Source organism: Rattus norvegicus, chromosome 1 (assembly GCF_021556685.1).
Source record: "Rattus norvegicus strain SHRSP/BbbUtx chromosome 1, alternate assembly SHRSP_T2T, whole genome shotgun sequence".
NCBI classification, from domain to species: domain Eukaryota; kingdom Metazoa; phylum Chordata; class Mammalia; order Rodentia; family Muridae; genus Rattus; species Rattus norvegicus.
Window position 1 is genome coordinate 19696372 of NC_141534.1, and position 13801 is coordinate 19710172.

Below are 13801 nucleotides of genomic sequence, written 5' to 3' on the forward strand. Positions count from 1 at the left end.
CACACACATGAGCATGCACGCACATGTACAACATCCATATGCACATGACAAAGATAAATGCAAATAAAGTTTAAAGAGGTGAGGGAGTCCAGAACAGCAGATAAGAAGAAAATGGGTAAATAATAAAATGGGGGGGGGGGTGCAGGGACAGAGAAAGGGAGGGAGGGAGGGAGGGAGAGACAGACAGACAGACAGACAGACAGAGAAAGCAGAAGGGGAAATGGAGGAGCAGAAGTATAGGGGAACATAAATGAAAGATGGACCATCTAAGTGACCTATCAACCAAATCCAGTGGGTTTCCTGTGGAGCCTAGTTTTCAAAGGAGGAGCCAGCAAGGACAGCCATGATAATTGAGATGAAATCTGAAATTTGAAAGCTTGAGTATCTGAGATTAAAACTTGTTAACATTTTAAAGGTACAGTAATGACAACATGGGTGTGCAGTCTTTAAAACCTCTGTTTTTGTTTTGTTTTGAGCAATACAAGCTTTACCGATGATAACCAAAATTCAGACACACACGTGTTTCAAAATAACACAGACCAAGAAAGGGGAGTGAGTTACAGAGGCGTCAGGACTGGCCACCTTAGAGAGGCTTAGGCTGTGTGGTAAGTATTTAGAAGTAAAATGTATGATCAAAAAAAAAAAAAAAAAAAAAAAGGCGAAGTATTCACAGCAGAAAACACTGCACAGAAGACAGGGATCCTAAATACCATTTGTTGCTAAAACGTATCAGTTTCTTTAAAATCCAGCTGCCTTCATGCCTAAGAGGAGAAAGTGACAAGCTGATCCTGGAACATCCGGTACCAGGAAATTAAGTAGACAAGGAATGACACCATGAAACACCAGAGGAGCCAGCTACAGGCTCCCACCAGGCAAGAGGGCCAAGGCTGTGTAACTCTGGCCATCAAAGACAAATTCTAGTATCTATCAAATGCTTAATGAAAAATGTCAGCAGGTAGAGGTATGCAAGGCTGAAAGGGGAAGGAGAGCTACCTGTCACTGAGGAATACTGCCACCAATTAATGTAGAAGGGACATCACGATTAGCCAATCAATGTTTCTCAAAGCTCAGCTTAGTCATTGGTCCAGAAAACGGTTAATATAGACTCTGAACTACTGCTCATGAGTTACAAGGTAGCATAGCTCCCATTTCAAGGACTAATCTAGTATACACTGTAGAGAAGGAAGGTGTCCACACAGCAGGAGACGAAGTGGGTATCTTGGTTAGCCAACCTGCTGACAAAATGTAGGAACCGGAGAGAGGCCTGTATCTCTCCAGACGCAGAGCAGTTTTGGGCTTGAGTTTTAGCCTATTATCTAATCATGATTAAATGACCAGACAATTCTTCTCATGTCACAAACTCTTCACAAAAAAACTGTTAAAAAAGGAACCGAGAAATATAAGAAAACTAATACAACATATATTCCCTGTTCAAATCTTAATGGGGTAGACAGACGTAAGAAGCTATGAGTATCCTCATATCAAAATGGCCAAGGTTTGTATGACTGTCTGTTAAACATTAACTTTAGTACCTAACTTCTTTCATCTCAAAACTTGAACCTTTACTCGGCTTTTAATATTTATGTTTTCTGTATATACTAGTGTTTTGGCTGCACCTGTGAATGTGCATCTTTCTATGTGTATGCCTGGTGCTACAGAAATCAGAAGAGGGAATCCGATTCCCTGAGACCGTGCACATGACTGTAAGCCTTCATGTGGGTACTGGGAATCAAACACAGATCCTCAAAGAGCAGCCAGTGTCCTTCGTCCCTGAGCCATCTCTCCAGCTCCAACTCTCTTTTGAGGGCCTTGAAAAAAATCTCAAAATACAAATCAATGCATACCTATTCAATAGTGTGTATACAGACAGATGCTGAAAGAAAGGTTAGAAAAAAATATTAAGGACTGCAAGGTCAGCTGTGGATAGCAATGTAATATGTTATGCCACCAACTTTGCTGCGGGTTCTCAACTTTAAAATTACAAAGCTTGTTCAAAAGAAATCCTTTTAGAGCCATGTGAATGTGTACTACATACGGGTAAAGAGGCATCGTTTCCTCTCGTCTTCTGCATCCTCTCCTTACTGAGCTCTTTCTGATTGACAGCTTGTTCCGCAAAGGACACCTCCAGATTGATGTCTGTTTCAGAGGCAGGTATATCCTCAGGCACCCGTGGGATCGGCTCCTTGTTATCCACAGCCCCACTAGATGGCTGGTCTAGGAGAGAAAAAAAAAAGAAAATTTAACTGCATGCCTTTTATTTTTTAAAAAAACTTCCAATATATTAACCAGACCTGTGTGAAAAAAAAATTCATTTCTCTTTGGCAACAATTTACTGTTATTTTGATAACAAAATGTCTACTCAAGGGATTGTACCAGTTGTTCATGGGGGAAAAGCTGAGAGAAGTAACTGATAAACCAGGGTCCGACTGGGAATTCTTTACACAGTTTTTAGACTGGGTATAAATTCAAAAGACTACCAGAAAGCATTAAACTCAATGGCGAGTCTCAGAAAGTTTAGTAGACGCAGCCGCTGCTTTATTCTGTTCTGAGTAACTAAAAGCAGGAGAACAAGAGGCACTACATTGTAGCTCTGTCTCAGACCTTTCCTTAAACTTCTTCAGAGAGGAATACATCTCAGAGCCGACTGCCTCCATGCCTTGGAATGTTCTAGAATGTTACCTCCTGAGCGGTTAAAACTTCCAAAACAACAGCTGATGCCAACAACTCGGAAAGTGGGATCTGGAGGTGCCTGGCACCAAAACCAACAGGTTTTGCACCTGGTTTTATTAAAAAGCATAGAGGCCCCCTTCTAGCAGGAGTCAAAGAAGTTGTGGGTATTTGCATCAGCATTTTGAAATTTTTATTTGGGCTTTTTTATTTTCTCTGCTGCTGATACTCTAAGGAAGTAGTCAATGTTGAAATTTTTTTTCTTTGATAAAAGCAACAGCTATTGGGATAGAAGCAAACCCTTCCGAAATTCCTTGGTAACACTCACTCACACTCACTCTCTCTCTCTCTCTCTCTCTCTCTCTCTCTCTCTCTCTCTCTCTCTCTCCCTCTCCCTCTCCCTCTCCCTCTCCCTCTCCCTCTCCCTCTCCCTCTCCCTCTCCCTCTCCCTCTCCCTCTCCCTCTCTCTCTCTCTCTCTCTCTTACAACTCACTTTAGAAAAATGCCAGCATGAACCAGTGTTGCCAGTGTTGTTCGGTTGCTTCCCACTCCCAAACACTGATTTATACTAATTTATAGTAAGATGCCGGGAACTGAAAAGGCAGAGCCTGCTGTGACAGCCCATCCCTGGGACTTCATCACTGAGGAGGGAAGCTAAGAAATCAGGAGTTCAAGGTCATCCTCCACTGCATGGTGATTTTGAGGTCACTGGGGCTAGGAGAATCTATCTCCAAAAGCAAAAATAGGAGTGGCACAGAAGGTAAAGACATTGCAATACAAGCCACACAACCAAAGTGTCTTCTCTGGATCCCACAGCCGGAAGGGAGAGCTAACTCATGAAAGCTGTTCTCTGACCTCCACATGTGCACGATAGCATGTGCATGTCTACACAGACATACACAAACACACACACACATGCGTCATGCATGTTCACAATACTCACTAACTGAAGAAAGTTGTTCTCTGACCTCCATTTATATACCATAGTATGTATAAGTACACACACACACACACACACACACACACACACGTGCATCATATATACACACACAGTAATAGGAAACATTACAATATACAGTATATAATTTGCAAAGTGAATAAACTTAAATAAATTAGCAAACCCCAAATAAATAATTAAACTCACACCTGGGCATAATTAGTACTTGCTTCCGATCCAAATAGTGATTTACTTTGCTCACTGAGCAAAATGAAACCTTGTCTCAAACAATAAAACAAAACAAAACAAAAGCAGTGCTTTCTATGTTTGCCTACTGATACTGCACACTGGAAAACAAAAGAATACAAGAGGCAATCAGTTTTTAAAATGTAATACGTACATGTCAGAAATCCAGAGGGATTTCATTTAAAGACCTCTGCTCAGAACAATTTCTGTCACTGCTTAATAGAACATAGAAACAACCCTTTTGTTTTAATCAACATAAAATTAAGGATTAGATATGAATCTAGTTTTAGTCATTCCCACTAAAGCAGGGCCAGCATCATGACCATGTGGCAACATAGCCGTATGGGACTTGGACAGGACTTGCCTTTGTTTTAATGCTTCTCTATAGCCAAGTTGAAACCTACAGAAAGCCTAGATTTCCCTGTGAGCCAGCTCAGCCGGCTCTCCGACCAGCTTTTAGTTAGGCAAGCAAGTAAACACATACCCGTGTCAAAAGCCCAGAATAAAAATAAACAGAACACTCAGAGAGGGTGTTATCGGCTCCCATCTCGGTTATAGTTGTGCTTTTCAACAGTCTATGACAATTTTAAGTAGAATACTTAATAACTTTTATGATTAATTTTTTAAGTATTATCATAAATGTCAAAACAAAAATTAATTTTATTTTCCCATTAGTTTATATGGTTATACTTTTTTTCAGTGAATACATTATTGGTTTCCTAGGAAACCATTCGATGAAAAAAATGATTAGCCATTTTCGTAAATTAGGAGCTACTTTCAGCTGATGGATGTCGGCAGACGAGAATTTAAAAAGGATTCTCTTCAGTGCTTCGATGTCAGCTACAATAATCATATCCTCCTTGTGCATACCAAAGTAAATACACTGCGCTGAGTCCAAAATGGAGCCATGCATAACAGACTCAAAACAAATTGATTTCCTCCAGGAAACGAGGCAACGAGAATGTAAAGCACAAAATACACAAACCTCGGTTCAGATGTGAAACCCAGTTCAGGCAGGGGACAGAGGAAATAACCATCAGTGACAGCGGGAGACGCTGGTGTCACTGCTTGAGATAGACACTGGTGTCACTGCTTGAGATAGACAGCAGTGTGGCTAAGGAAAATGATGGAGCCATCGTGCCGATACAGCGAAGTCAGAGGAAAATACTGACTTGAATTTCTTGCCTGTTATAAATGATAGAATTTATTCTCTCTCTCTCTCTCTCTCTCTCTCTCTCTCTCTCTCTCTCTCTCTCTCTCTGTGTGTGTGTGTGTGTGTGTGTGTGTGTGAGCATGTTTGCACACACATGGTCAGTACAGGGGTTTGCATGAGTTTGTTTGTTTATTTCTGCAGATGGGGTGTGTACACATGTATGTGGAGGTTGGAGGAAAACCTGAATGTTGCTCGCTCAACTTTGTCTCCTTGACTCTTAAGACAAGTGGTGTGGGGCCATTGGCCTAGGGCTTCGCAAAAAGGCTAGTCCAGCTGGAAGCAAACCTAGGGACCCACATGTCTAGACCTTTCTAGTGCATATCATTTCTTTAATCCAGTTGCCTCTTTTCTATGTTTATGTGTGTCCACTCATTCATGCACATGAACCCACAGCTATGTACGCACGTATGTGGAGCTTTAAGTATATCTGGCTTTTCCACACGGATTATGGGAATCCACCCACGTCCTCATATGTTTACAAGGCTAGCATTTTCCGTGCAAGCCCTTTAGTAACTGAACCATCTCTCCAGTCTTTCCCGATACTGAAGAAGGCAACAGGTCTAAGTTATATAACTACTTTTAAAAAAACTGTCCAGTTATCCGAAACCAGAGAAATATCTTTTAAAAATACTTCTCTCAGGGAAACAAAAACTAAAAATATACAAGTTCACTATGAAAATTTTTCAAGTATTAATTTATTACATAAATGCAAATAATAGGCCTTTCATAGAGTTGTGTCATTTTACGAAAAGTGAAGAACATAGATTAAAATGTGGATTAATATGAAATGTGACAATAGCAACATTCAAAGTCTATTGTCTTTTAACTTGAAATCCTTTTGAAGGTCTATTTTTAGTTTTATTTGTATTAGTGTTTTGTATATGTTTGCCTGTGCACCACATGTATGCTGTACCCAGAAGGGACCAGAAGATTCCCTGAAACTGTTGTTACGGGTGGCTGTGGGTCCTGTGAACGGAACCCAGGTGCTCTCACCTGCTGGGCCTCTCCAGCTTTCAAACAGGCAGTTCTGAATGAATAAAAACTTGAGTGTGGGGAAAATATTTAGATTAGACACTCCTGTTTTCCCATTTTAACCAGAACCAGCCTAGCTTTACGAACTCCAGATAAGTTTTCTTGCATACGAGGGTTGGCTAACCTTAAGGGTCAACTTAACACACTTGGGAAGAGGAAACTTCAATGGAGGAACTGCCTCCCTAAGAGCGGCCTATGGGCATGTCTGTGGGTCATGTCCTTGACTGCTAATGGATGTAGGAGGATTCAGTCTACTGGTTGGCAGTGTAATCCCTTGGCAGGTGGCCCCAATTGGAATAAGAAGCCTAGCTTCCCCTGAATCTGGGAAGCAGCACCGTTTCCCTCCAGTCTCCGCTTGCGTCCTGCCTTGGCTTCCCTGGGTGATGAACTGTACCGTGTAAGCCAAGTAAATGCTTTCTTCCCTTGAGCTGCTTTTGTATAGTTTTCTGACAGCAACAACAACAAAGACTGACATAAATCTAGGATGATTTCTTTCTGAACTTTCTAATGTGCCTAAAACACCACGATAAGTCAACGCCAACGAGTGGGCCCTGTCCCAAGCAGGTGCGGCAGCGGCAGCGACCTGGTGACTTGGCTGGCACCTTCCTTCCTACTGTTTAGCCTTCCGGCAGAAATAGATATAAATCAGGCCACCAGCTTGTCACATCTCTCTTGCCCACTGCAATCTCAGCCTGAAAGCACTCATATAACAGACGTGTCGCCCAGAACCTTTGTTGCTGTAGCCTACATTATGATGTTTGGCAAGAGACAAAAACATGAAGAAAGTACAATGTTCTCCTCAATATCTGTTAAGCAACTGGCAGTCACTCTTCCCCAAAGCATATTGACACTGGCACAAAAGATCCGTCTGTGTCTCTGAGGGGCCAGCTCTGCCAGCCTGTGTGCCACTTCAGTGTCTGCTGGCACACAGATGGGGAAATACTCAATGGTTCATTCTGATACGGCACATTTAGCTACAGAGGCCTCCATAGACGAGATAGAAAAGAGTGTTTTTATAGATGTGAGTGTGTGTGTGTGTGTGTGTGTACACTCACATGTGTGATATGATGTTGACATACATATGTGTATATTATATGCCTTTATTTTTCAGGGGGGGATACAGGAGAGAAGTATTAAAAAATTCTAAACAAACAAAGATTTTATATATGCTCTCATATACCTAAACCTTCCCACACAACTTTGTCCTCATGAGGGATTTCTACAGGAAGGTTGGGAATGCTCCTAGGGCCTCTAGTTTATCTGACAGCTATTTCTTATCGCCGCTACTTCAAAGCCCAAGGCCACACCATCCTGTACAAATGCCCCAAATGTTGAGAATGTAAATGCACAGTTCACCTGTGTCAGTGTTTCTTAAGTAACACTGACAAGTGGACCTATGTTTTTAAGCTTCAACCTAGGACCTGAACTAAGAACTTTTTCCCTTCTTATAAACGCAATAGCTGCTTAACAGAATCTCTGTATTCATTTTAATTTCTAATCCATCCCCAAAATAAATGTTTAATGTGAAAGTGCACGAAAAGGGGAATTATAACTCATTTTTTAAAAAAATAATCTTTTTCTTACACGTTTTTCTAAAATTTCTGAAAACAGAACCATTTATGAATTTACAGCTTATGACTCGCCAATGGGGACTAACTCCACAGCCCAGAGACATGGTATGGGAAACATACCAAATCTAAACCTCAGTTCTCTCATCTGTAAAATGGACTGAAAGCAGCTATTAGCCAGGAATAATAATTCTTTTTTTTTAAACCAAAACCATCTCTTTTTTTAGCCTTTAAAAAAATAAGACAAAACAAAACTCTTCTTTTCCCAAAATAACCATGATTAGCTTAGAAAAATGGATGTATATCTTCAAAGTGTTTCCCTTTAACGGAAACTTCATTTTATATAATCTAAACATTAAAGGTTTGCAAAAAAAAAAAAAAAAAAAAAAAGCCAGAATCCAGCATAAGTCAAGGAAATCCACTCATACTTCAGGCCCTTCTCCTCCAGGAACCAGCATTGTTACATTATTTCCATTTAGTAGAATTTGATTAATTTTGTAATTCTTCTTCCTCCTGGTATAATTTCAAACTCTGTGACATCTCCCAACACCATACTGACAAAGTCATCAAATCCTAGAAGTGTACCAACAATTTCTTTATCACTCTTCATCACAATGTGAATTCTTGATCCTATACATTTGTCCACAAGCTCTCATGGCAGGAGTTGAGACTGGTTCATGGTCGCATTAGCCACCATGGCCACTCCGGAAGTCCAGGAACCATTCTTAAATGTACAGGATGAAGCAAAAAGCTCTACATGTTACTTTGGATATGATAAACATTCACAAAGATACACACACACACACACACACACACACACACACACACACACACACACACACACAGAGATCAGATGGGAAAATTCATAAAAATGATGAAGGGCCAACTCTGTTCAGAATCATGCATTTATCTGTATTGACCTTACATTGGTGCTTTCATATAAATTGCCCAGCAGAACTGAAGGGAATATATTGGATTATAACTGTTTATTACAGCAATTTAAAAGACAACCAAGAGCACGAGTCCAACCTACCATCTTTTCCTTGGTCTTCGTTTTCATTTGTTCTGACTGACCGCAAGTCTGAGTCATCTGGAGACTGAAGAGAGAAAAGGAGCCACTTAGTCATCCTCAATTCACAGCTAGAAAAAAGAGCGCCATAAATAACGCCATTATAACCTTCAGAGAACAAGAAATGGACAGTCAGGGAGCTGAGTGCTATGGTGATAATCAATAGAGTGTGTGGTTACTCATAGCAGTGAGACACACACCAAACACAACTGGGAACAGGAATGATGCCAAGCGTGCCTCTGTATCTGAAACACCACTATCTACATGAAATGTTAGCAGCATCCAGTGATGAGATAGACGTGGTTTACTTAAACCACGACATTGTATTTAGCAACAACAACAGAAAGAAAGCCCAAACACATGCTTCAGCATTAACGAACACTATACTGTGTGAAAGAACAATCACCAAAAGCCAAGCATGGTAGGATTCCATTTATCTCCAAAGTCCAGAATAGGCAAATCACACAGACCCAAAGATCCATGCTTGCCCAAGTATTCAGGACAACATAGGAAGTATTTATTGATGGGTAACAGTTTTCTTTGCAGGGCATGGAATAAAAATGTGTCATACTTGACTGGGGTGATGGCAGAAGTGGCTGCATTATACATCTCTTTTATTACTGATTTTAAAGTATTTAGTTTTATTATAAATTTATCTAGGCATATATTCTGATCATACTCTACCCTTAATTCCTTCTCCTATTGTTCCTTGCTCTCCTGGAACCCTGTTTTGTTCCAAACAAGAGATCTTCTTCATGTCTCATTTTTGGGGGAAAGGTGACCTACAAGTTTAATTAGGGTTCCTTGCATAGGAACAGGTGAGGAGTTGTTACTGGAACATGGATGGCTAAACAGTCACTTCACCCATGAAGAAAATGACTTCTTTTTGACTTATTATTGATATAGTTTTCACTCTGTCGCCTGGTCTGCATCACACAGGCAATCATTCCCAGATTGAGTTCTATGCTGTGTAGGGTGATCATATAAGTAAGTGGATTTTAATTCAACAATTCTATCATCAAACAAAAGTACTAGCTAACACATTAGACGTTAAATAAAAATTATTTCAAAAAAATTAAAAAGGAACCAGCAAAGTATGGTGGTTCCAGTCTGTATTCCCAGGAGACTGAGGCAGGAGGATTCGCATGAGTTTGAGACCAGTCTTGGTGATATAATTGGTTCAAAGCTAGACTGGGCTCCAAGGAGAAATTTTGTTTTTAATAAATAAACAAACAAATAATTGGTAATTTTTAATATAAGGTAGCTCATAGAGTAATGTGCTTGTTATACGAACACAAACATGAAGATGCAAATTGAAACCCAGCATGTGTGTAAACACCTGGGCAAGGGAGCATGCATCTGGTGAAGACAGGTAGATTCCTAAAGCTTTCTGGCCAGCCATTCTAGCCAAATTGGTTAGCTTTGGCTCAGTGAAATATCCTATCTCCAAAAATAATGTGGAGAGTGATTGAGAAAGACTCTCAGTGTCAATGTCTGGCTTTCAAACATGTGTGCACACACCCATATAAAAATATGCACACACAAAACAGGTTGTTTAAAGAAGGAATGTGAGATAAATTAAAACCAATCGGCAATAAGCAGTGATATATTGAAAGGAATTCTTTTCCTTCTCTAGAGGAATTGTTGCCACAAGCCATGAGACCTTAAGAGATGGACCTTCAAGGGTTACAAACACGATGAGTTAGAACTGGCTCCAGATGGGGCTTGATAAGAGTTTGGAGGGGTCAGAAAAGGCAATCTGAGCCAAGCATACAAACATGTCTAGGTGAATGAATTATTTTTAATAACCACTCTACTGGATTCCATCTATACATTGAAAAACTAACGTTTCTAGTTCCCTCACAGCACTATTATCCTCATATACATACATATATGTGTGTGTGTGTGTATATATATATGTGTGTGTGTATGTGTGTATGCATATGTGTACGTGTATGTGTATATCCTATGTGTATATGTATCTGTGTGTATATATATGTATGCATATGTATATGTGTATATGTATATCCTATGTATACATATATGTATATGTATGTGTCTGTGTAGGTATATGTGTATATGTATATCCTATGTGTATATATGTGTGTGTATGCATATATGTACGTGTATATGTATATCCTATGTGTATATATGTGTATATATATGTGTATGTGTATATATAGCGTGTGTGTGCATGTATATATATGTGTGTGTATATACATATGTATGTGTATGCGTATGTGTACATATATATGTATATCCTGTGTGTGTGTGTGTGTGTGTGTGTGTGTATTTGTTATCCACAAAGGACTTTCCTCTCTCACAGGTTTACAAAAAGTACCAGGGCTGGCATCAATGTCATTAACATGTAAGTTAGAGACCTATAGGCCTCAAGACAATGTCAAGTCACAGAAGCAACACATTGTATGGTCAAAGGTGCATCTTTGTTGGTTACAGTAGAACATCCTCATTCCCTCAGCCATTAAGTGTGCAGAAGGCTGGCTTTGCATGGCACAGCGAGCACATCCAGGGATCCCAATCTACACATAGATATAGACTTAGAGCGTGTGGTCAGACTGTTTTCGTTAGTAATTGAAGCTACGCATGCACATGGATACATTCAGGCATTACATTTCCTGGTGTCAGCACAGGCTTTGTCTTAAGGATGGATACTGGAAAAGCTGAACACACATTTACCCCAGAACAGAAAAACCACAAACAGAGATGGATGCTTAAAGGGAGGTGAATGGAAAGTCATCCTCTGAAGAATGGTAGTGTTTCAACTAAAGGCATCCAGCAAAAGAAAACATTCTCTTAATTTGTTTGTGCTACTTCTTTCTCAGTGACACCAAACCAATAATAAAGGCCACCAATGATCTTAGATTCTAAAACCAGATGGGTTAGACTTTTCTAGGAATTTGTTTGGAAAATTAAAAGACTCTTCTAGCTCCAAGTAGCAACACCGTACCGTCCTCAAGACTAGCAGGAATTCCCACACCATATATTTTGCTAAGTCTGCCCATTCCTGCTTGTCACTTCCTCTGAGCTTTCTGAGTGGGCAGGGCTAGAGAGAAGGCAATATTCTTTAATTAGGGAGGAAATGTCATCTTGTATGTCCTTACCATTCATTTTTCTATAATTAGAAACCTAGTTCCATCCTCCAGCCCCGGTAGATGTCCCAAATAACCACTAGGTAGCAAACAAGGATGTAACTTAGACAAGCGCCTGAAGCAATCCAGTGACCCAGGAGGTTTTCTGTAAATGCGCTGAATGCGATCTGCAGCAGGCCATGCGAGCAAAGTAACAGCCTGCAACTCAAAGGATTTTGCAGAAAAGCAAAGAAATGGCGAAAAGTAGAGGCCGTCTGCGTAACGACATCACCAACAGCAAAGTGTCTTAAACGTGAGTGCTTCCATTTTGCTTTTTATGAAAAGCCATGAAATTTTTATCGCTCTTTGCTTATACTGAAAACGGAGTCTCGAGTTCAGGCTGCTTACAAGCGGAGTCATGTTTGAAAGTGGAAATACTGCAGAAGAGAAAAGGCTTTAAAGTCAAACAAAATTGGGTTTAGCGTCTGCAGGACATTGAGCAAGTTACTTAAAGTCTATGAATCTCAGTCACAGGATGGAAATGTTAGCGCCTCACTCACAAGACAGCTGAGGGGATTCAGTGAGCTCAGTTACCTCAGTAGCTACAGCAGCAATTGCTACTATTAATGTTGCTACTATAACCATTATTCAAGAATTCTCTTGTTACACTCCCAATAATTCCACTGAATTTTTTAAACCAGAGCTGATTAGGCCAGTAAGCAAAATTTTTCTGTGCTCTTAAAAACACCAGCAGACTTCTCCTTGTTGGTATCGAGACCTTCTTGACGAAAGTTCCACATGATTAAATCAATCCTTATTTCCTCATAGATCAACTGTCGGTGCTCTATCAGTGGGCTATTATGCACAGTACTGCTCAGGGCCACACAGGGCTAGTACTTCTACTGTCTCCTAAAGTCTCTTCATTTAACACTCTTCTATTTCCATCAGAATCAGCATCTTGTGTGAAAACATTAACCATTTGGGTTCATCTTAATTCAAATCTATATGCCATGTAGGGTGCAGGGGGCTAGACACAAAGAGGACATTCCTTCCCATCTCAGAAACCCAGCTCCTGGAATGCTATCACTTCCCTGATACTCCACTTCTACCTATCCTTCGGTGAACTGGAAATTCAACGATTTCCTCAAGCAATAATAGATAGGAACTAATGCCCTGGGTCCTGCCTTTCTATCAGAAACAACTACTGCTCAAGCTGTGTAGAACGCCATCTCCACTACTCTCTCTCCCACTTAGTGGTGTGATGGGCACATCTACTCCAAGGACCCATCCTCCCTAGTACAGGATTATTGCAAGGAATTTGAACTTGCTTGGGTATTGGTCTCTCTGGGGTAACTTCTAGAAGGGCGAAACTCAAGAATGCTGGTTCACTGCCAACACAGTGCTTTGTCGCTGGGTAGAGAACAGGTGCTCATTACGTTTGTAATGACTTGAGTAGAACTGGACTGGTCCAGAGGACTCCGAGCGTTTCATCACTTGCTTTCATATCAGAAAAGAATCTTACTTTTTCTTGTGCCTCTCTCTGTTGAGCAAATATGTCTCTGACGTCAGGAATGTGGTACTGTTTGCTTTTCTTCCTCAGGGTTTGGGAGACCGTTTCTACCCGTTTCTGGACAGCTGCTGCCTGAGTCCGGGTCAGCGTAGACAAAAACACGATGCTCTCCTGAGAGTCATCGGCGGACTCCCCGAAAAGATTGGACAGACCTGCCTCCTTGAGCCATTCTTCTTCCAGTTCTCCCTCTAAAACAGTTTTTGTTTAAAAAGGAAAAAGAGAAATGGCATTGAAATCACAGAGAATGAAAACACGTTCATACTTTTAGACTATCAGAAATCCTGACTGAAATGCTTCTACTACAACCAAGGCATAGAGCTGAGAATTCTTTTTTTTTTTTTCCTTTTTTTTTTTTAAATTTATTTAATACTTAATAATAATTCTTTGGTTTCCGGGCAAACATCCCCCTA

At 40.4% G+C, this 13801-nt stretch overlaps 1 protein-coding gene and 1 pseudogene across 5 annotated transcripts in view; both read right to left on the bottom strand.

Moving 5' to 3' along the window:
• Arhgap18 (Rho GTPase activating protein 18) overlaps positions 1 to 13801 on the bottom strand; it is a 233047-nt gene that overhangs the window by 57677 nt on the left and 161569 nt on the right. For all 5 annotated transcript variants that reach the window (XM_087550197.1, XM_087550217.1, XM_087550210.1 and 2 more), the window contains 3 exon segments: positions 13344 to 13579; positions 8697 to 8760; positions 2036 to 2214 (listed from right to left, as the gene is read on the bottom strand). In XM_087550197.1, the coding sequence (XP_087406323.1) occupies positions 2036 to 2214; positions 8697 to 8760; positions 13344 to 13579 (479 nt within the window).
• Positions 8033 to 8441, bottom strand: LOC148006867 (U6 snRNA-associated Sm-like protein LSm5 pseudogene; annotated as a pseudogene).